Here is a 23814-nt window from a genome sequence, read left to right as displayed (position 1 = left end):
CATCCACGTACATAGAGATCATGTCGGCTAGCGTTTTGTTTAGCCTTTCTGCTAAACCATTACCCTGAGGGTGATACGCAGTGGTCTTTAGATGGGTTGTGTAACTCAACCTGAAGATATCATCCAAGAGTTTCGCTGTGAATGATGTCCCTCAATCAGTGATGATATATGACGGGGCGCCATGCCGTAGCACAATTTGATGCATAAAAAAACTGGCAACTTCAGATGCGGTCCCTCGTGGCAACGCCTTCGTCTAAGCGTAACGCGTCAAGTAATCGGTTGCGACAATAATTCATTTGTTGCCCAAAGAAGACAAAAGAAACGGGCCTAGGAGGTCCATCCCCACTTGTTCAAACGGTGTACGTGGTGGATCGATCGGTTGTAGATGGCCTGCAGGCTTTAAATGTGGTGTCTTGCGACGCTGGCATTCACGGCATCCCTTCACGTAGCGTTTGACACGGGCAGACATTTTAGGCCACTAGTAGAGTTGTCGCACCCGATCCATAGTTCTCGAGTAGCCCAGATGGCCAGATGTCGGCTCGTCGTGGCAAGCTAATAAAACGTCATCGTGGAGGATCGTGGAGGGCTTCAGGCACGACGAGAAGATGAGATCTGTCGCCAGCACCGGTGTTCTTTTTGTATAAGACGCCATTTCGTAGGCAAAATGACGGCAACAATCGCGACATTGGACGAGGAATGGGCGCGGTGCTACCTTCTAAGTGATCTATAATCATTCTTAGATCGGCGTCATTTTGTTGATGAAACATCAGATCCGGTCCGCTGAGAGTTGCCACGAAGGCGCCGTCCTCTTCTGCACTAGTGCTGGCGGATAGAAGAGGTGCTCGTGATAGCGTATCGGCGTCTTCGTGCTTTTTGCCTGACTTGTACACAATGGGGACATCAAATTTCTGTAGGCGCAGGCTCTATCGTGCTAATCGTCCTGAAGGGTCTCGTAGATTGGTCAACCAGCACAAAGCATGATGGTCAGTCACCACTTTAAATGGTCTTCCATAGAGATATGGCCTAAACTTTGTAATTGCCCAAATGACCGTGAGACATTCTTTCTCTGATGTGGAATAGTTAGATTCTGCGCGAGACAGTGTGTGACTTGCGTAGGCTATTGCCCGTTCAATGCCCTCTTGTCTTTGTACCAAAATAGCTCTAAGACCAATATTGCTGGCATCAGTGCATACTTCAGTGTCAGCATCTTCATCGAAGTGGCCGAGCACGGGAGGGGAAGAGAGCCGGTGCTGTAGTTCCGCAAAGGCAGTCTGCTGTTCGTCAGCCCAGACAAATGGTGTGTCATCACGCGTGAGGCGTAATAGTGGCTCCGCAATGTTGGAGAAATTTTCATTAAAGCGCCGGTAATACGCGCACAACCCAGAAATCGTCGAAGACTTTTTTTGTCAGTTGGAGGTGGAAAAGCGGTGATGGCAGTAGTTTTGTCAGGATCAGGCCGAACACCAACGGCGCTCACGAGGTGACCAAGAAACTGTAATTTTTCGTAGCCGAAATGACATTTCTCAGGCTTGAGTGTGAGATCAGCCGATCTAATGGCATCGAGCATATTCCGAAGGCGACGAAGATGCTCGTCAAACGTTTCTGAAAACACGACATCATCGAGGTAGACGAGACAGCTTTTTCACTTGAGGTCTGCCAGGACAGTGTCCATCATTCGCTGGAATGTAGCTGGAGTGGAACAGAGGCCGAAAGGGAGCACTTTAAATTCATAAAGGCCATTTGGCGTTACAAAAGCGGTCTTTTCCCGGTCACGTTCATCGACCTCTATTTCGCAATAACCGCTCTTCAAGTCGACGGACGAAAAATACTTCGTGCATCGCAGCTTGTCCAGAGAATCATCGACTCTGGGCAACGGGTACACGTCTTTCTTTGTGACATTGTTCAACTTCCTGTAGTCGACAGAAAAGCGAAGCGTGCCATCTTTCTTTTTCACAAGAATGACTGGTGATGACCAAGGGCTGCTTCAAGGCTGTATCACGCCATCTTGAAGCATTTCCTTAACCTGCATTTGAATCGCGTGCCGTTCGGTTGGCGAAACACGATAAGGCTGCTGCCATATGGGATGCGCGTCGTCGTAGGTGATAATACGGTGTTTCGTTATCGATGTTTGACGTATCTTCGAAGAACGTGCAAAGCATGTGTGGAACTCCAGCAACAGCTCGCTCAAACGCTGCTTGTTCGCTTCAGAAAGCGTTGGATTGATGTCGACGCTGCGGAAAGGCGCTTCAGCAGTGCCGATGGCCTCGGGAGCAAAACACTCGGTGACATTGGCGACTGGGTTGGCGTAGGCGATGACAGTTCCAGGAAAAAGGAGCCGGTACTCGTAGCTGAAGTTTGTGACAAAAACCTCGCAGTGATCATCACGAAGATCAATAAGGCTTCTCGCTACAGAGACACCTTAGACAGCAGAAGCGAGTGATTGCTTTCCACGACTGCTTCACCATGCATCACTCCGTCCCACACCACCTGAACCACAACAGTTGCACGGGGTGGTAACGTGACAGCGTCGTCGACGACGCGAAGAGACACTCGGGAGTGGCTGGGGTTGGCGTAAGCTGTTGTGGCGCTTGTGGTCGCGAAAGTGACTAGACGTCGTCAAATGTCAATTATAGCACCATGCTCCCTGAGAAAATCCATGCCAATGATCAGGTCTCGAGAACACTGCCGGAGAATACTCAAACTGGCAACAAATGTACAACCGCGGACTTGCAGTCTTGCCGTGCACATACCAAGTGGCGTGACGATATGCCCGCCAGCTGTAGGAATTGGCGTTCGGTTTTAAGGCGTCGTTACTTTCTTGAGAAGGGCGGCCAGCTTTTCGCTAATTATGGAATAGTCCGCACCAGTGTTCACTAAAGCGCTGACTTCGCGACCATCTAGCAGAACAGGAATATCTAAGGAAACTCTTTCGCAATCAGCCGGTGGTGTCGTTGTCGATGTATCGTCGGTATCTTCAGTCCGCGTTGATAGGGGGCCTTGAGCACGACCAGTCTGAGCGGCCTTGCCCCTGAAGGTTGCTGAGGCTAGTTTTCCCGACGCAAGTTAGGTGACCGGCCCTGTGCCACGCCCGCATAGGTGCGATGATTCGGCGAGAACCACCGCGGTGATGGAGAGCGTGAGTGGTGCCGAGATGTCGATCCGCGCTGCTGAGCAACATAGTCAGCGATTTCCGGAGGCCGCTGGCCGAACCTAGGAGGTGGGGAGTTGGCCGAAAAACCACGAAGTCCCAGCTCTCGATAAGTGCGCTGTCGGTAGATGTGCCCAGGTTCACCACAGTGATAGCAAAGGGGACGTCGAACGGGGGCCCGCCACACGTCTGATTTCCGCGGAATCGGTCGGCGGTCACTGAGGTACAGGCCCGCTTAAACTGCCTGAAGCATGGCTGGGGCTGTGGTTCATGGCGGAGTGAAATGTGGTGCAGGTTGGCGCAGTGTTTGGTCTGCCGGAAGCATGGCAGGGGCCGCGGTGGGAAGCGGAGCCAAAGGTGGTGCTGGCTGGAGCAGAGTTTGCGCATACAACATGCGAGGGAAGTTATTTAGGGGCCGCGGCTCTGTCTAACAGGACGGTTCTCGTAGTGCTTGCTGAACTTCATCTCGGACGATGCCGGACAAAGAACTGACAATGGGCGCCGAGGGTACAGATAACTTCTGCAGTTCTTCGCGAATTACAGAGCGTATGAGCTCTCGGAAGAAGTCGACGTGGCCCCCAAGACCACCCATGTAGTCCGTAGCAGAGGCAAAGTTCACTTGTCGCTCGTACGTCTCAGTCCGTTGACGAAGCGTGTTTTCAATCAAGACGGCTTCAGCAAAAAACTCTGACGTAGTCTTGGGGGGGAGGCTGCGTACAAGACCACCGAACAACTGCTCCTTCACTCCACGCATCAGGTATCGCACCTTCTTCTCTTCCGGCATGTAAGGGTCGGCTCGTCGAAAAAGACGCATCATGTCCTCAATATACATTGCTACGCATTCATTTGGCATTTGCATACGGCACTGGAGTTCACGTTCAGCTCGCTCTCGGCAATCGGGACTTGCATACGTTTCGAGAAGCTGGCGTTTGAAGTCCACCCATGACGTGAACACACCTGCCCGGTTTTAGTGCCAAACACATGCCCCGTCATTCAAACTTAAGTAGACATGTCGGAGCTCGTCTGCGTCATCCCACATGTTATGAGCGGCAACGAAGTCATAGTGGACTAGCCAACCTTCAACATCCTCATGGACAGCACCATGAAAGGGATTCGGCGTTCGTGGTTTGAACAGCGTATATTGCAATGGCGTTGCACCTTCCATACCGGCTGGGTTGGAGCCACTTGGGACGGCACTGCCTGGAATAGTTGGGGCCGTCATCTTTTCTGAGAGAAGTCCGAACTCAGGGTCCAGTCCACGGATCCTGCGGCTAGCACGGTGAACAGGCGTAATCACCGGTATGGGGCTCGAGCTTCTTGTACTGGGAGGGGTTCGGTGCATAGGGTACCCAGCACCTCCACCAGTTGTCACGCGCTAAGAGCTCGAAGGAACGTACAAAGGGACGAACGCGACTGTCAAAAATCTCAGAGACAAAGAAGGACGTCTCCGTTGGCACGGGTTGCTCGTCTTCGTCTTCCTCGTTCACCGGCACAGAACTGTCCCATTGTTCACTGGCACAGAACACCAGGTGGCAATAGGAACTACATTGTCATACTCAAAAGCGAGTTTCCTCTTAGGGATCAATTTGTTGTGGAAAAGGGTAAGCCTGCTTTGCACTTGTGCAGAATAAGTCGAGCCCGCTGGAATGTACCAACATGTACCAACTAGCCTAGCAACAAGCTATATTTAATCAACCTCCCTGGTATATTGCCTCTGCCATCTGGTTGGAAAAATCTTAAAATGTTGCGGGGGTGCTAACACCTTCTGTAAAGTTGTTTGCGCCTCGTGTCGCACGTGTCTCGCGCAGAAGATGCATTCAGGGGCCACAACTATGAAGCGGTAGGCGGCGTTGTGCTCGCGAGCGTTCGTCACCACCATCGTCATCATGGCAAGAGCGGTCATGCGTGCAGTAAAGCCTGGTGGCAAGCCTGTGAGGCGGGCATAAGAAATGAGCGGGCTTCTTGGCATGTGGCAGTTGGCGCGAACGGTTGCCTCTCGCGGTGGGTTTGGGGTGCACGGCACCGCGGGTCGTCTGCTGTGGGCCCACGTGATGAGTCGAGCGCTGGCGACGCCACCTTGTGTTTGTTCTTATGTTATGTTGTTGAGTGTTGTGGAATATTATGTAAGGTTGTAACGTGTGGATCACCCTTGATGTATATTAATTCAGGTGATGATATTTTTGATTTAAAAGTAGTTAAATAAATGTGTGTTGTTTGGTTGGTTCTGACCGTGTTTACTGTGTCCGTGTTCCGAGAGCGTGGTGTTCCATTGAGAGACCCCACAATGTGCACTCAACTTCGAGTTCACTACCTGCATTCTGGTTGAAAGGATGGTGGCTTATACCATAGGTCAGCAAAGTCGCCCTTGAGTCGACTTGCTCAGACTCGGATTGAGCCATGTGTTTAAGTCCGAGTGAGTCCGGTTAAGAAAAAGTGTTGCAAGTCTTGGTCAAAGTAAATCCGTTGGAAAAAAATTTTGGGGAGCCTGAGTTTGAGTGAGCCCTATGCACAAGGTGATAATTTGTGGGGGAGTCTAAGTAAATGAATGAATGAAGAAAATTTATTTAATGTCAGGCAGTTTTCTTCAAGCGAGGTGGGGGAAAAGGAAATTAGCCCCTGTCTCTTCTCACCCTCTGTCGATGATGATGGTGGTGCCTCAGGTGATCGCTCGAAGTCCTTGGACTTTGGCGACATCTTCGGCTTTCCGGGAGGCCAAAGCTGGTCAGCCAGCTCATCGCTGGTGAGTGCTGCCTCCTGGTAGCAGCGAAGCTGACACAGCCGATTCGCAGCAGTGACCGCAGCTGCAGCAGGGTCCGGTCTCGTCCCATGCACGGTGGTAGCAGCAAAAATTTGCCTCGGAGTTCGTCCCTGCCTAAGATGCGTTGCGGAGTGATTGGCGGCAGTGACATTAACTTTTCTGGCACACTCCCAAAGCATGTGCCGCAGCGTGCCTTTTTCCCTGCATGCTTTGCTCGTGTCCATCGTGTATAGGCTTGCATAGCACAGGCGTAGGATCGCCGAACTAGGGTACGTATTTGTTCGTAATAATCTCGAAGTTACGACCTGTCTTTTGTTTAATTTGTTGTGTGGTGATGGGTAGTTGTATACATTCAGTCTGTAACATTGTGTAATGTCATTGAATGTGGTCAAACGATCATGCCATGACCATTCCGGTTGTTGTTGTGTTAATGATGTTGTCATCGCCCTGCTCTCGAAGGTGAAGGCAGCCATGAGCTTACCGTATTTACTCGCATAATCCTCGCACTTTTTTTGGCGGAAAACCGATGCAAAGTTGGGGGGTGCGAGAATTACGCGGGAAAAACTTTCCACCAAAACCTAAAAAAAAAAAAAACGAAGTGGCCGTAAATCGAGATTCTCACACCTGCAACTGACAGCAAGCTTTGAGAACTACTAATTAAAATTCACCTCAACAATAAAAGCACACGTTCAACACAAGGCAAAATTTATTTGAGACACAAAAAGTGCAAGCAAATAGTCGAGAATTAGAATACCACGTGCAAAGCTTGTGGGCGTTGCGGGCGTGGCAGTAGCGTTCGTTGCTCAACTGGAGCCCTCAAAAGGCAAGCGTAGGACGTCAGTATTGGGCTGATAACTACTTAACAGAATCGTCCGCAGTTCCCTTCTGAAAAAATAAAGTTTACCATCAGTCCCAGTTTTAGGGACACGGCAGGCCCAACGCCTCTTGGTGGCTTTCAGCTGCCGTCACCAGTAGCGAACACAAAACTAGTATGCTCCGAAAGGCCTACCGGCGGCCCTGTTGCCGTTGCTTACATCATGATCGATCACTTTCAACTTGAAAGCAGCCTAGTAGCTTCAGTATCGCCCCATAATGTGGCAAGATTACCGACACAACATACAAAACACGCCACAACGCACACTAGCCACTTTGGCTTGGCTTGGATTGGATTGAATATCCGTGCAGTAATAGTACACTTAATGCTTAAGAGATGGCGCGCGCCATCATCATCAGTGGTTGGAACCATAGAGTTTCTCACAATACTTACTAGAGGGAACTCTGGCGCTAGTGTCTATGGGAGCTGCAACACACAGCGCTTCACCGAGCATGGGAATGATGGGTAGTACACACATTTGCCTAAACTTCGTACTTCTGGCCTGCTTTTGACTCCGTGTGTGTTCGTGTGGCTTGAAGCTGTTTTCTCATGAAACAAAAATCGGTAAATGTTCAGCGATTGCGCTTCACCACCCTATTTTTTAATTACCTTTTCAAATTGGGTCACGAAGTTTAAAAGGATTGAATCTTTCTTTCAAAACAAAATCAAAACACAGCAATAAACGAAGCCGCAAGTACGATTTGCCACCCGCAAGTACGAAGACTAGGCAAATGTGTGTACTACCCATCATTCCCATGGTCGCTGAACGATCGCAACGCCAGAGTGCCCTCTAGTTAATTTTGAGAAACTCTACGGTTTGAACGAGCAGATGACATTATTGTGGCAGTTTTTGGGGGTGCGATAATTACTCGAGGAAAAAGAGAAATCGTATTTTTGTTAGGTGATGTGGGGGGTGCGAGAATTATGCGAATGCGAGGATTACGCGAGTAAATACGGTAATATTTTCTGCTGGCCTATGGCTAATACTCAGTGCAAAATAAAACGGCCTTTTCCCTCTTTTTTCTTTCTTTTCCTTCAGCTATCACCTGGAGGTTCCAAGGGACCCACTTCACCACTTGCCTGAATTTCAGAATGAAGTCATCAGCAGGTGCATTGAAAAGGTTAGACAGTATTGATACTAGGCAACCTTTGGTTGGGAAATAGTTTGCTCTAGAGCAGTCATTCCTCGAGAAATTCAGTTTCTTTAGAAGTTTTGTACTCGACCACCAAAAAATTTGTTTGAATAGCAGTAACATGCAAGAAGTAATTGCAGTTATATACATAGTTTTATCTCCCTCAGGAACTCTTCCCAGGGGAAAAGACTTTGAAGCATGGTGCAGCACACAAGGCAGCATATCAAAATTTATTTTTGCAATGTATGTGCTGCACTGCAGTTTTAATGCCTTTTAGGGCTATTCACATCTCTGTAATTATGTTTGAATCGTTGGCACCGTTCATGTCAAGTTCACATTTTCATGGACAAATATTCACGTGTTTGTGGATTTGCACATTGCTTTCCTCAAAAAGCTGGGAGTGCCACGTAGAAAGCAAGCATGTCACTGCTGTTTATTATTTTTTGTAAGAGAGGGCAGCACATGGTCTGCTCGAAGAAAAATACAGATTTCTTGAATTGCATTTATCAGCGTGGCTGGAAGAGATTATTGCGCCTGTTGACACACTCGCCTAAACTTGGAGCTGCAGCTTGCGGGGGTGCTATCTTCCCCTGTAAAGTCATTTTTACCTCGTGCTGCACTTGTGTTTCACGGTTGGTTGCGTTTAGGCTTAGCAGTTGTCAAGAGGGAGGTGGTATTCCAGTCATTAAAAGCGCATTGGCGCCAGTAGCACTGCTGGCGGCAAGAAGGCTGAGCCGGCACGCACAAAAAAGTGGCGAGGTCTCTTTGACATTGGTGGTGATCGTAGATGGATGTCTTCTGCAGGTAGTTTATGGGGGACAGCAACCGTGGGTCGTTTGCCGTGAGTACCTCGTGGTTAGTCGATCATCGGCGACCCCGAATTCGTGGTACTTTGTGTTTGTTTATGTTGTTTACTTGAGTGTTCTATCGGAATATTGTATAAGGTTGTTTAAAATGTTACTATGACATATTTGATTCAGCTGGTGGTATAGTTATGTGTAAATACACGTGAACAAATGTACACGTTTTGGTTGCTTGACCGCATCAGCTGTCTCCGTGTGCTTCAAGAAAGCGCGATATTTTTTCAGACCCCACCAGCTAAACAGTTAAGGGGACGGAGGGGAGGGAAGGTGTTCGTTTCAGGAAATGACAGTTAAGCGAAATGCAGTTAAGCCTCAGACCGCCACCCTATGTCTCAGCAAGTTTCTTGAACTGGTGCTGCAGTGTAATGTGAACCAGTGCTACGTAATTTAGTTTTCTGCACAGTGCAGAAGACTACTGTTCTTTTCATCATGCGCAACCTTACATAATGCCCTTCGACCTGCACTTTACACCATGCCAGCTCACAAGCGGAATTATTTTTCTTCCTGAAATCATAGCGCCTTTCCAGTTATCAGCTTTCGCCGACACTTTCTCTGGCCACTTCTTCGTTGTACTTCACATCTTCACTTCACTTTATTACCTTAAAGACCCCCGTGAGGGGCTATTACATAAGAGGTGGGTTAACAAATGGAGGTTACAGAGAGTGATCTTCTGACAAACAGTATGTATTTATGTTTTGCACAAACGTTGATGAACACGTGATTTCTGCAATGTCACGGGGAAGGCTATTCCAGTCCACTGCTGTGCGAAGAAAAAATGAGGCAGCAAAAGTAGTAGTGCGTGCGCGCACGCGTGGGATTGAATAAGGATGGGTTGTGCAGTGAGATATGTGCGTTGGTGGGATGATGTAAGGTGCTTGATTGAGGGAACTGTGAAAAAACTTGTGAATCAAACAGAGGCTGGCGATGCGGCGACGCACAGAAAGATTAGCAACATCAAAGTCACGTTTTAGGGATGATATGCTTATGTCGTATGAGTATGAAGAGTGAATGAACCTAGTGGCACGATTGTACGCAGCTGAAGTGGATGCTGAAGGATGAGATGGCCTCGGCAGCCCTCAACAGCTTTCCGCTGACAGCGGAGGCATTGCACATGGTGGCTGAGCATGTCCGCAGCACTGCGGAGGCACGCACCACCACACGTTTGCACGCCACTACTGGTGCCCCCGGGTGTCAGGTTCAGAAAGTACCACTGCAGTTTGTGTTTGGGCCGGAGCAGAGTTTCGGCAAGTTCCTGCAGGTCAGTTGGAGTGTTACACGATTATCTTCATGTTGTGCAATAGAATAGGGGGTTGACTTTCTTTTCATTTATTTATTTATATTAGGCAAAGGTTTTAGAAGTCTTATTTTAGACTCAAACCTTGATTTAACATACCCCAATATAATGAATAATTGGCTATAACAAAGTAAATGAAGAATAGCTCTGTCATAGATAGAGCACTGCAAGCATATGTTTATAACGAATTTCTGAACATAAAGAAGTACAGTCGAGCCCACATATAATGGCCCCACATAAAACGAACTTTCGCTTAAAATGAACAATATCCGTGCGATCGTGAAAATATACAATGGTTCAATGGCACAAAATTGCTCCTACAACGAATGTCTCCGAGCGCCGCTGATCGGTTACAGTGAACGGAGTCAGTGGTCTGCCGACATCTCGGGAGACCAATTTCGACCACCGATTAGGCATCAACGAAGGGCCCATACATTCTTATTTTTAAATGCTGACCCTGCCTCCGAGCCCCTCCAGTTGCTGCTCTCCCCGACCGCTTTTGTTACGCACCCCTCCGTTCTTTGTCTCCCCACTACTCTGAGCACCCCGCATCGCCAGACGAGGCCCGTGTTTTCACACTGCCCCCCATCTTTCGAAGACTGGTTGGCCATCTACCCTGTTTTTGATCGCTGGTACTGTCGTTGGCGTCACCAGCCTGGAGTGACCAGACCATTTGGCAACATCGTCGGCCACCGACTGTATCCGATAGTCTGTGTCTAGTGCACCCGCTTACACTACCCCACCGACTCTGATAATTTGGGATTCGTTTCGTGTTTAGGACTTGTTCTCGCTCACTTCGCACTCGGCTCAGCACGCCTTCCGCGCACGTGCGGAAGCACGAAAACGGCAGTTAATTTGCGCGGAACGAATCGCGAAATATCGAAGTTCGTGAGGCAACGCGAAACCGCCGGCGCAACGCAACGATTTTTTGACCACGGCCGCCTATTCTACGAACACCGTTGCGCGCACCGATTCAGGCGGCCATGCACTCTTTACAAGTTTTTCTGCGTGCGAGTTTCGCAGACCTTTAAAGCAAGCTACCCAACCTGCCTCCTTTCCGTGTGTTTTGGTTTTCAAGGTCGCCCTCCGGCCGCATCCTCCCCTCTCTTTATCGCAACTCCTTGCCCTTCTCTCGCAAGTCTGCTCACCTCTCTTGATCACAACCCCTTCGCCCGTCTCCACCGCTCCGCGACGCCCGCCATGCCAGAGATGTTCCACGCGTTCTGGCATGTGTGTCGCGTGTGCGCTTCTTGCTTGCTCTTGGTGTGCGTGTGTGGTCATGATGGCCGATGGGAAGACTAGCACGCTTTTTGTGCCGCTCAACAAAACGTTGAAAGTGTGACCGTTTGGCTTGAGCGGAATCAGCGTGGTAGGTGCCGCGTTGTGGAGCGCTTGCTGATAGCTGTTGACCACCTGGCAGCCAACTTGCTGCTTCGGGAATCTCTGTGTTCAGCTGTGGAGATGGTGAATATTTCGTGGGCGGCGGTGGGAAATACATGCGCACTAAACTTTTCGCAAATCTGACTTCGTCAACGTCGAGTCCGATGCCGAGCCATAAGCTTCCGAACTGCGGCGACGATTAGTGGCAGCGCATCGTCGACTCCAACCTGGAAGAGCGAGTAGGACATCTGTTGCGATGGTTTAATTACGGCCAATGATGATGCCGACACTGCGGAACCGTGCACGGATTGAGGCATTGTGAATGAAGTACGTGGCGAGAGCAATTTGGAGGAATCAGAAACTTTGTAGCCAGTGCTTCATGCAGCTTATGCCACGGGCCTCAACGAATGAGCACTCGCCGTTTTAAATGAACTCGAGACTGCCCTTATCCCTTCTGTTCTTCGAAACATGTGCATCACAGGCTTTTTGGGGCAAAAAGTGTGTGTTTTCAGTCGCAACTTTTTTTAAAAGCTGTGTTTCATTTACTACGAACTTCGGAATACAGTGAACGGATACCGCGTCACGCTCAGGTTCGTTATAAGCGGGCTCGACTGTACTTCCATGGCAGCTGTGACTTTGTTATAATGATGTTCGTGTGTATATCATAGTTTACAAAATGAAAACCTTGTAAAGGCGAGTGTACAGAAATCTGGGTGTATCAAATGTAGCCCTCGAAAGTGTGTCAGCCACACACATACCGTATTTACACGATTGTAAGACGACTCGAATGTAAGACGACCCCCCTAAAATCGCATCTCAAAAAAAAAAAAAAAAAAGAACGCGCGCATTTTACACAAGGGAAATTTATTCACGTGGTTGCGGAGGATTATTCATCGTCGCTGGAGTCGTCCTCGCTGGTGCTGCTGCCGTCATTGCTGCTGCAGTCCCACAGCACGTCGTCATCAAGTGTGAGTAGGCCGCAAGCTTCGCCTCTAGTTCCGAAAAGCGGCCAGACTTCGGCCCGCGAAAGCCACGGCGCTTGGAGTCGCACGAGAAAATTTCCTCGCGCTGAAGCCGCCACTTCCGCACCACACATTCACCGATTCCGAACTTCCGTCCTGCTGCACAGTTGTTGGTTTCCTCCGCATGAAGAATAGCAGCCCGCTTAAACGCTGGCGTAAACGAGCGCCGAGTGTTCTTCGAGCCTACGGCACTCATGTCAGACAGAAGTGACTCGAGAGAGCCGGTCGTGGACACAAGCGACAGGAGCACTCGGCGACGCGCCCACTTAGAAAATTTTATCACAAAGAGGAGCTCTTCCGTCAACTACCAATACCCCCCTACGGCGGCTCTTCCATCGATTACCGGTGCTCCCTCAAGAGCCGCGCGCTCGTCATAAAGGCACTCGTAATGCGCGCAGTAGATGCTAAAAAAAGAAAAGCTTTTGTATAAGCACGCGGAAAGCTATGCGCTTTGGGTTGAGCGGGAAACTATTCGAGATGACAATACATGGTTCGATTTCGATTCTAAGGTACATGGTTCGATTTCGATTCTAAGACGACCCCCCAACATTAGATTGTCAAATTTGAAAAAAAAGGGTCGTCTTACAATCGTGTAAATACGGTATTTGTATGCATCATTCTCCAAAATGTGATGCTCTTTCGACTGTGGGCTTCTCAGTGATCAACCACTTCTGATTCTGCATTTCTTATTTAGGCCACTTGTCATGTCATGTTGCCTATTTATTTGTTGTTTTTTCATCGTTGCATTTTATTCTATGCATGATTATCATTGTTGCCTGTAGCAGCGGAGTTGTTGTGCTGCTAAGCATGTGGGGGAAGGTCCCATTCTTGGCATGGAGGATTGAGAAAGTTAGGGGGGCTCATTGTGCAATGCTGTAGAAATAAATCAACGAATAAAGAAAAATGGTAGGTTAGGCACGCTCCATGCTTCACTTGCCCCCATTTTTCCGATTTTGGAATTGCCTTTCAATGAAACAAATTTTTGAAAGATTAAAGCACAGTTTGCCGTCGTACTACTGTGCCATTTGTCTCTCTTCTGTACTCTGTGATCCAGGAATTCAAGCACCTCACACTGCCAGGCTACCAGCTAGAGCAAGTGGATAAAGATCACTACTGCGTTGTTTTAGACGACAAAGATTCCAAGGTGGTGCGGAGGCCCTTTGGGTCGCTGGTGCCTCCCCTTGGGGTGAGTCACACACCTTTCTTAATGGTTAACGAGCTTTGCTTCCTTTTCCTCAAAAAAGAAAAATTACTCTTAATTACATTTAAATGTGCTCATGTAGCAAGAATTGCATGCACAGCTATGGACCATTTATGGACCTTGTTATGAAACTGCATCAGAAAGGTCATCATCTCAGACTCTGATATTGCGAAGTGAAATATAGTGATATTGAATGAAAAATGAAGTGATATTGGTGAAATAAAAAATTTTCTCTATGTAATGTTATCTTTGTAGACTCCGTTAAATGTTATAGTGATTAGGTATCATGTTGATTTAGTGTCAAATCGATTAGATTTCATGTTGTGAGGTTTCATAGTGAGGAGGTATTATAGTTATGAGGTGTCATAGGGACGAGGTGTAAGGTGATGAGGTTTCATGTAATGAGTAGTCATAGTGGTGAGGATTCGTGTGAGAAGTTTTTATGGTGGTGAGGTCTCATTGTGATAAGGTATAAGAGATGAGGTGTAGGGATAGGGTTAAAGTGATTAGCTTTTATGTAGCGAGGTGTTGTAGCGGTGAGATGTAACAGTGATGAAGTCTCATAGTGGTGATTTTTCATAGTTATGAGAGTGTAAATGTTTCAGGGACATAAAAAAAGACATGGTCATCTAATTTAAACTTTTTTTTTGCTTTTGGTATAGGTGTGCTCTTTATGCATTATAGTGTGCCTGATTGGATGCAATAATGTGTGGGACTGTGTGAAAATGAGGCAGAGGGATATGCTTGCATACGTGAAATGCTAACTGCTTATCTTGGTGAGAATAATGACGCACGTATGCAAAGTGACCCTACGAAGAAACGAAAGTCTAACATGGATGAAGGAATGTATGTTGTGCATGCTTTTTGTATGAAGTAGTATTTTCGTTTCGACTTTACTCTATCAAACTTATTTATCAGCGGTCTCCTCTCACATCTTTTCAAAAGTTGTATTACACAGTGGAACTTATATATATAACAAGCTTGAAAGTGCTGTGAAAGGTGGCATTGTATAAGTAGTTCATTTTTTTATGGACTCACCTTTAAAGGGCCAGTAAAAAACCTGAAATCCAAAAATGGTAATGCAAAGAAATATACGTACTTCTGCTTTGTGAACATGCGGCCGCCAGAATTTCGCAAACGCGTTCTATAACATGGAAGTTACAGGGGATAAAACATCTGTTTCAGCTGGTTGCAAATTTCCGTGTGTATCTCGCCACCCTTCACCACCGTATAAAGAAAGAAGGTGTAGTTCATTGTCGTGACTTCGTCCACTTTGGCAACGGGACACTAAGTCAGCAGTACGTCATCGGCGCTCAGCCAACAGCCGAGCAGGGCACCCCCGGCATGAGCACATGTCATAGCGGCGCAGGGAGAAAACACATTTCGAGGAGCACCCCTCCCCTTGTGATAAAGTAGCAAGACGGTTCTTTATCTCTGAGGCTTTTAGTATTAGAGCCTGGTAGTCTCAGGCTCTACAAAATGGCAGAGGGCAGCACGAGAAAGTGAATATGTGCACTGCATGGCCAAAACTACCGAAGAGCCAAGGCACAATTTCGTGTGGTAAAGGACCAATCGATGATCTCAGTGGTGCATCAACTTGCCTGTGGGAAAGTTTGCGTCACTGTGCACATGAGGGGAATCGGTTAGAAGAAAAGAGGCGCAGGAATTGTTCTCCGAAATGAAGGGCCGGTGAGGTGCTCAGTGAAGTAATATTTGAAAATTGTGATCCCCGCAGTTTACTGTACTAATTGGCAATTGGCAAGCTTGTTTCGGGGGGGGGGGGGGGGGGGAGGGTAAAAAAATGTCAGAGCTTGTTTACTGGCGCTTTATTAAAATAATGCACCCATTGACCAAGCGTTTTTCTTTTGCACATTTTTCTTAAGATTTAACAGCTCTTTTGGTAACAGGTTAAGCCTGTTCACATCGTGAAGTAATGCATGCTGCGTGTGTTGTAGCGGAATAGCATGGAGGCAAAAACTTTCTTTAAACTACGATGACAGAGAAGTCAAGACGTCTTTTCAGTACAAACACATCATCAAGACCCAGTTTACTCTGTAGTATGTATACCACTGCTTTCTAGAGGGAAAGGGGAAGTAAAAAAAAGACATGCAGAGAAACATGAGTATACATATAGTCAGAAGTTTTCTCTGCACCCTGCACATGCAACATTTTTGAGCAACTGAGGTAGATAACACTGTCGGTCTCTCCGGTGTTCTGTCTTAATTCCACGGGTAGCCGTGTAGGTTGTAAAGGCGCGCCGACGTCAGGGACGCTGTCCGCCTTTTCTGGACCACTCGTCTCCTTTGAAAGGGGCCGCTGCTGTTGCATCCCGAAAACGAGTCCTGTTGGGGGGTTAAATCATACTTTATGTATGTTCATACATTCGTTTCTATGTGCGGTGTATGCATCTGCTCTATATACGCGAGCAAAATTGAAACATTTTAGGGGTTGGCTCTCCCTGGCTACATTCCTGCTGTATAACGTAGGTGCACGTTGTGCGTTCTTTGAGCCTGTTTCTCTGGGGACTATGCACAGGTCCAGCGAGTAGCCTGTTCGTTCAACACAGGGATGACAAGCATTTTGCAAGCTATGTGCACTCTATGTTTTTGCAATACTGTGGCACTGCTGCAGATGTGGCATGCTTCGGTTGCCGCCTAATGAAACATGCAACATATGCTCACTACCACTGCATCGATGTTTCTCGGTGTCCATGCCTCTCAGCACGAGTGATCTAGTACATGCATTTCTACAAAGTGACATGCACTTTAAAGCCGTTTCGCATGACGTGGTGGCGAACTTGTGAATGGCAGCATGATGTGCTTGTATTGCTGTCTATCTGTGTTGTTTACGCTGCACACATAGCCGAGCAGACAGCTGCAGATGACTGCAAGGTTGTCAGCGATGTCATGATTCATCAGCGACGGCTGCCTCGCCTGCACTCTTGTCTGGCGCTTGTTTATGAAGAAATCACCACGGTCATGCTGAAGTCGTAACGGCTGATGTACCGGTCATTGCTGTTACCGAAAAAAAAAAAAAAAGAGAGAGAGACTGAATACCTTTCGTAGCACATTGTGATACTAATGAGTTGAGGAGCACTGTGAACTCTTATGAGACTGAAAGGTATTGTGGTTATCGCTTGTTTTATTAACAACTTTTTGTGTTTCAAGGCATCGTATGGTTCATCACTGGCAGCCATAGCTGCAATGACTGTAGCAAAAAAAGACTTCAGTGTGAAAGCTGATTGCAGGACTTCATGCTGCCTCCTATTTTTCTTTTAGTTTTTTTTTCTCACTGCCGTTCTGCCACTTACAAAACAACTACAAGCTCGCAGCTTCTGAAGTCCGCATGTGATGCTCACCGGTCCAGGATGTTTTTGTCGTAAGTAAACTGCAGCGTGGCTTGTGTGAGTGGTTGACTCTCTTGTGCATTAGAAGGCTTGTTTTAACATTTTTTTGGTTTCGTATGCAGCATATTTTTACCATGACAGCGTCCGAAGTGTTAGTTGTAAAAGTAGGAGGCTTTGAAAAATATTCGCAATACATGGATGCAGTTTCGAAGGGCAACATAAAAAAAATTTGTAAGTGCACCGAAATATGGTCATAACCGACAAATCATTATATCTGGGATTGTTATATGTGGTTTTCACTCTATATATGTGGTCATAATACAGGTGAACCTCTGTTTAATGAACATGCTTATGATAAATTGTGAGAGAAAACAAATTGAATAAAATTGTTAATCTTCTACACTCAAACTTCAATATAACGAACACAGATATAACAAAGTTACTGTAGAACAATCTTGTAAATAATACAATGTTGTGAATATACATTTATAATAAACTTTTGAATATGATGAATTTTTTGGTGGAATACGTGACTGTTACTATGAGATATGAGTGTATATCACTATTTCTCAGAAGTACGCTTATGACTTACTTTGGATGTAACAAAGGTGTTTTCACTTGGGATGGCTTTTCATTGTAACCTGGTGTGACCGTGTTCAACAATTGTCCTGGTTCTCAGAAAATTGTTCAACTTTAGGGCCGGAATCGCTCTCTTTGTCTGAAATTGGGAAAGGGGGTAAGTATTGGGTAAGGGGGATGTGTCGCGGCAGGCAAGATGCAGCTGAACCAAGACTGAAGCGTGAAGGGTTGGTGCAACAATGTCGTGCAGCTGAGAAGCAAGGCACTGGAAATGACAACAGCGTTGCCTCACGAAAAGGCAGGTGCTGACGCCGCCGAAACGAGGGGGTCGCTCCAGAAGTCCATCGGCCCGGACGCCAAAGTGAGTGGACTGCCCGAGAAGACCTTCGTCCCGCATGTCGTGTCAGTAGCGTAGCCATTACGGCTTGCTTGTGTTCGGTTCTTGTGGCATGCTCGTTGCATCGTGGCGCTCAGGGGGCAGGGGTGAAGAAATTAATGTGGACCACACGAGGTATGTGTACTTAGGCCACTTATTGACAGCAGAGCCTATCCATGAAAAAACAGTTTAACAAATCTAACGAGAAGCCTGTGCGCATTCAGCAGGCATTGCCAAATCATGATAGGTGATCTGTCTTGACAGCAAGTTTCTTTGGTGTCAAAACAAACACAATGTGTTTCCTATGAACTAGGTACTTCTTTCTAGGATATTGAAAACTATACCCTAAATTGGGAGATGATTTAGACTCCAACCAAAAACTTTGAAGAAACCCGACGTTTCAAAACCGACTTGGTTCTTTCCTCAGGGGTGACTGCGGAGACTACACAATGGTGGCGTCTTCAAAGCACTCGCGGGGCGTATAATGACCCCCCTTTCTCTCTCTCGTTTTGCCGTGGAGCGCAGTCCATGTGTATACACTGGAAGAAGGGTGGAACCCTTCCCCCAGTGTACACACATGGACTGCGCTCCACAGCAAAACGAGAAAGATAGGGGGGGTCATTATCCGCCCCACGAGTGCTTTGAAGACGCCGCTGCTACGTAGTCTCCGCAGTCACCCCTGAGAAAAAAACCAAGGTTTCGAAAACGTCAGGTTTCTTCAAATCTATTGGTTGGAGTCTAAATCATCTCCCACTTTCTTACCCGACCAGACAGACTTCTGTCGAATGTTTACCTTGAAGTTATACCCTAAATAAAGGAGTCAGCCATATACCTCTGTATTACTTTTCATATTAAAGTTCTACCTAGTTGAACTTATCATGAACATGAAATAGGAACCACAAAATGTGCCATATTTTTGTATAAAATCCTGATTTAAGCAATTACCTATGCTGCTAACTTTTGCGACATTCTTCTTCAGTCTCTGACAATATTGTTGAGTGGCTAAGGAAACACATCCGCATAGAATGCCTTAAATTTGCTCATACAGAAAGTGTGAGAATGGTAAATTTTTAAAACTGGACCGTTGGAGACTGTAGTTTAACAAAGCCGGTAAAACTGTGGCGTGCAACGAAAAAATTTCTTATTCGGCTTGCCGGAAGCAACCAAAACGAATTTTTCTTTAATATAAATGCGACTGGTCGCTCTGCTGAGAAGGCCGGTTATGGGACTTTATGTGTGAAATGTTGACTACAGAGTGCTTGTTACAGTCTGTGACATGTTCATCTAACACAGACATTTATTTTCTGGGAGGTGATGACAAAAAGGTGCCAATGTGCTGGTCCTGCTGGTTTGTGGAAATTTTGCTTATATTTGCTGTGGTTCGTGCATGCGGCCGGTGTGACAGATGTGAATGTGTATGGTTGTGGACCTGTGAGCAGTTGTTTTTCGCAGTGCAAGTGCTGGGTACCCGGTACCCGCAATGAGTACTAAGTGTTGCTCAGTACCTTCACTGAGTACTAAGTGATGTTTAGTACCCGCACCGAGTATTAAGTCATGTTGGCTGTTTATGTTCTTGCAAAACAATATCGGAGAATGTCTGTGGCAGGAATTTGCTTTGTTGTAGTTGTTGTTATTTCCTGCATCTGCTTGCTTTGGCCTGTGAATTATGAATATGTTCATATGCAACAATCGTTTGTGGGGTGACAATTTTGCTTAATTCTTGTCATGCTTGGATCACTGTTTTTCAGAAACCTGAGTTGCTCACGACTGTGTGTATGCTAATGCTTGATTTGGTTATGGTTTGCCTCTTGTGCTGGAATGCCAGTCATTCGTGTTGTACCGCTCCGAAATGCATTGCAGGCTGCTCGATTGTCAGAACCTCTCCTGTATGTATTGTGGTGGCCTGCTTTTGTGTTGGTGGTGCTAATAGGATGATGGGACATAGTTAGTGATGTGATTATCATCACTTGCCCTAGAAATTTTCTTTCACTTTCCTGTTAAGTGATGTCAACTATTTTTTGCAAAAATGGTTGTTGAAAAACGGTGCACTTCAAACAATGAACATTTTCTCTTGTTGAGGCAGGACATTATTTGATCAGTGTTCTTTGTACTACAAGTTCATTTTTCTTGGCATAGCATATTTTGAATCGTTAAACTGCCATAGTTAATGAACCTTTGTATTTATTGGAGATCTCTCATTTAGGATCTATGTGGACTTAGGAACTGGTTGTTGTTGGTATTTCTTAATAATGAAAAAACAGAATTTGCCACTTTATTATTTTACCTAATTACTTTTACTATTTTACTTTACTTTTTCTCTTTTACTCTTTTTTATTTTTACGAAATGTCTAGGAAAATTGTGGGCTAGTGGACTGTTCTATTGAGGTGGCTTTCAATAAAGTTTTAATGAGTCACAGAAGCATGACTTGAAGCATGATCAATAAACATCCCTGAGTTATGCAGTACTGATAAGTAGCATACCAACTCTCATGTAAATTTGTCCACAGATAAATTTGAAATTGTCTTGTAACAGTTTTTGTTCATGGCATGGCTAATCAATGCGTTGCATCAATTGCTCAGTACTTTCCTAGACATCACCTGTATGGTTCGGATAAACAAGATGAGCACATTAAATGCAGCAAGTTCAAGCTGTAAGCTTCATTAATGTTACCGTTTTTTAATGACCTTGAATTTTTTTATAGCTACTTCTATTACACTACTGATTATTTTTGCAAATTTTTTTCTGAAAATTCAGAATGAAGGTTATACTGTGTAAAATGCCACTACTCTATGCATTCGCATGCAAGGTTGCTGCAGCTTTTAATGTTTATAAATTGGAACTTGCTGCGCCAATGTCTGCAAATCAATGTATGATCGGCTGTAACAGTGTTTTTTTTTTTTTTTTCATTTAAAGATGTGTTTATGCGAATAATCACAGTGTGCTGATGTGGAAGCAGTAGAGACACGAGTGCACAGTTAGGGTAGTATGAGTTACATATTCTGTAAAGTATCACTGCGAAGAAATACTGGGTAATTCTGTAATGTCTTATAACTTATAAAATGGTAAATATATTAGTCCTGAGTACTGCTATAAGTGATAATTTGTGATACCATCTTACTGTGACATTCTAGATTCTGGCAGCACTCGAACAGTGCAAAATAGTTCCTTCATATGACCAAAAAACATGGTGTTGCTACTGAAAGTAAGCGAAATTGTCAGTAATGCATTTTTTGTCGAGATTTTCTTAGAAGGGAGCCAGGGTACATGACACTGTGCAATAATTTGTGACATATCAATGACGCTATGAATGCTATTACTTAACAAATCGCTCACAGGTAGTTTATGTCAATAACATTGCGTCATCTGCTAAGCCAGTTACCATGGGCGTCCCTCAAGGTTCAATCTTAGGCCCTCTTCTATTCCTACTTTTTATTAACGACCTACCTAGTTCCCTTAATCATACTAACTGTCTTCTTTACGCCCATGACACTACTATTTTTACATCCCAGAAAACAACTGCTGAACTTGAAAGTAGCTTAAACTCCGATCTCTGTAATATTTATCAATGGTGTGTTAACAATCATCTTTATATGAATCCCTCTAAAACTACATTTGTGGTGTTTTCATCCGCACAGAACACATTTCCCTCACCAGTTTCCGTATCTCTTAACAACCATATTATTTCCGTATCGGATCATGTGAAGTTCTTAGGCGTAATACTAGACAAGCATTTGAAATATAACTATCATGTACTCTCAATATTAAAAAAAGCTTCTTTTGGCATTCATGTTCTCATTAAAGCCCGCCCTTATTTTCAGTCACGCATTATTTTATCATTATACTATGCATATATTCATAGCCATCTTTCCTATTGCATTTCATCCTGGGGTAATACATATGCCAGTCACCTGGAGCCCCTTCTACATCTTCAGAAACGGGCACTACGTCTGATCGCCTTCGCTCCATTTCAATCGCCTTCTACGCCACTCTTTATTTATTTTTCCGTGCTTCCAATTAATCTTTTGTTCACTCTAAAGTTAGCTATATTGATGTACCGCCTCATTTATCATGGTCTATGTGTTTCAGGGCTATCCACACAACATCTTGTCAATACTAATAACACCAGGTTTTCAGCCTGTCACAATTTCCTTCTCCCTAAAGTGCGTAGCAATTATGGAAAACTAACTCTTAAATTTACAGGTGTATCCGTATGGAACAACATACCACTTGAAATAAAGTTATGTCCCACATTCTATTCGTTTCGCAAAATGTTTAAAGAGTACCTAATCACAAAACGTGTTTTCTAAACTCTGCCGTCGTGCCTTACTCCTAATTTTAGTATTTCTTTTACTAACTATACCACTTGCTGTTGCACAGAACTTTTCTTGCCTTGTTATTATAAAATTTTAACCATTCTTTGTTTAATTCGTACAAAGTGTTTTTCACTGCTTGCTGCATTGTTATCGCAATTTACTTATTCTCTAACGGAAGTCCCCCCGACAGTTTTCTAACTTCGGGACCTCCTCTGTACTGTAGAATTTTATTCATGTAATGTATGCATTCCTGAAATAAAGTTTGATTGATTGATTGATAACCGAGAAATGAAAAAAAGGGGGGGGGGGGAATGTTTAGCTCTTTTTTTTTTTGGTGTGCTATTTTGTCTCACATTTGAAGAGCCTCAAGAAGGTAATTTGCTGGTATAGGCTGCCTTCATGTTTTTCCTTTATTCTCTTTCACTTTCTTACACCATTGAGGTGAAATTCACTAAACTTGTTCATTGGCAGCCACACAACTATTCTTGAAGCTAGAGGCACCGTTAATTCATTTCCATTTTGTTTTGCGCTTGTCGCAGCAATGGAATATATCTCCTATATGTTTAAAAAAAAACAAATGCAGTTATCAGATGAAGACGAGTCTGGTGACGGAGGGGTGCCACAGACGTCTTTCCGGGCGTGGCGACGTCAGACTGGAAAAAGCGCACGAACAAAGAGCGCTGAACGTCGCCTGGAACGTGCGTCATCACTGCCGCTGGACTCTTTGGTGACGTCAGAGGAGCCAAAGCCAGAAGTTCGGGTTCCAGGGGCATCGTGTCCGTTGGAGTTGCTCGACCTGAGACGGAAGCTTCAGGAGGAAGCCGGAGCTCCCGAAGCCAACAGTGCCACAGCCGATCACGGTGCCATTCTGTCATCAGAGACCATTGTCCAGGAGCAAAAGGCAGCTGAGAACCAGGTACTTGCTTAAGTAGATTGAACTGTCCTGTTGATGTCATTGTTGTGTAGAGGGAGAGAGAAAGAAAAGACAGGCAGATTAACATGACTGTACATGGTTGGGCACTCTGCACGCCTGAAGAAAAATATGCCCAGACCTATTTATAACCAATTTGCATATTGCAAGAAATTAAGTTCATTATATCCAAAAATTTCTTGTAAAGTTATTCCTAACACGCTATCGATTGCAAGACTATTTTTAATTTACTTCATTCTAACTAAAATTTTGTTATACACTCCAAGCTAGTTATAACAAAGTTGAAGGGGAGTCTCAATTATTTCGTTATATTGATTATAACAGTTTGTGGCGATGTATGCCCATACGGGTAGACACCTATAAACATGCAAAAAAGGAAACTGCCTCGCGGCCCGATGTACCGCTACGCGATCACGCGTGCGACGGAAAATACACAAAGTTGAATCTCAGCAATTCGAACACGCTTCATTCAAACTTCCTGTTAATTCAAACCCACGCTGTAGTCCCGGAAAAGCTATGTGTATTCCTATGAGTGAAAACGCCCTGTAATTCGGACGCGCAAGCACTTGCGGGTAATTCGAACATACAGCCCTCT

The 23814-nt window shown here is 45.5% G+C and overlaps 1 protein-coding gene across 4 annotated transcripts in view; it reads left to right on the top strand.

The window, feature by feature from the left end:
- Positions 1–23814, top strand: part of LOC119180943 (KICSTOR complex protein SZT2-like) — a 290449-nt gene that overhangs the window by 163269 nt on the left and 103366 nt on the right. For 3 of the 4 annotated variants that reach the window (XM_075875777.1, XM_075875776.1, XM_075875779.1), the window contains exons 32-36: positions 7820–7901; positions 9813–10034; positions 13527–13658; positions 17849–17959; positions 22872–23204. In XM_075875777.1, the coding sequence (XP_075731892.1) occupies positions 7820–7901; positions 9813–10034; positions 13527–13658; positions 17849–17959; positions 22872–23204 (880 nt within the window). The remainder of the gene's footprint in view (positions 1–7819; positions 7902–9812; positions 10035–13526; positions 13659–17848; positions 17960–22871; positions 23205–23814) is intronic. The other variant, XM_075875778.1, reaches the window with a different exon arrangement.

The sequence above is a fragment of the Rhipicephalus microplus genome, chromosome 10 (assembly GCF_043290135.1).
Source record: "Rhipicephalus microplus isolate Deutch F79 chromosome 10, USDA_Rmic, whole genome shotgun sequence".
NCBI lineage: Eukaryota > Metazoa > Arthropoda > Arachnida > Ixodida > Ixodidae > Rhipicephalus > Rhipicephalus microplus.
The sequence above is the reverse complement of the archived record's forward strand: the minus strand, read 5'-3'. Positions and strand labels throughout refer to the sequence as shown.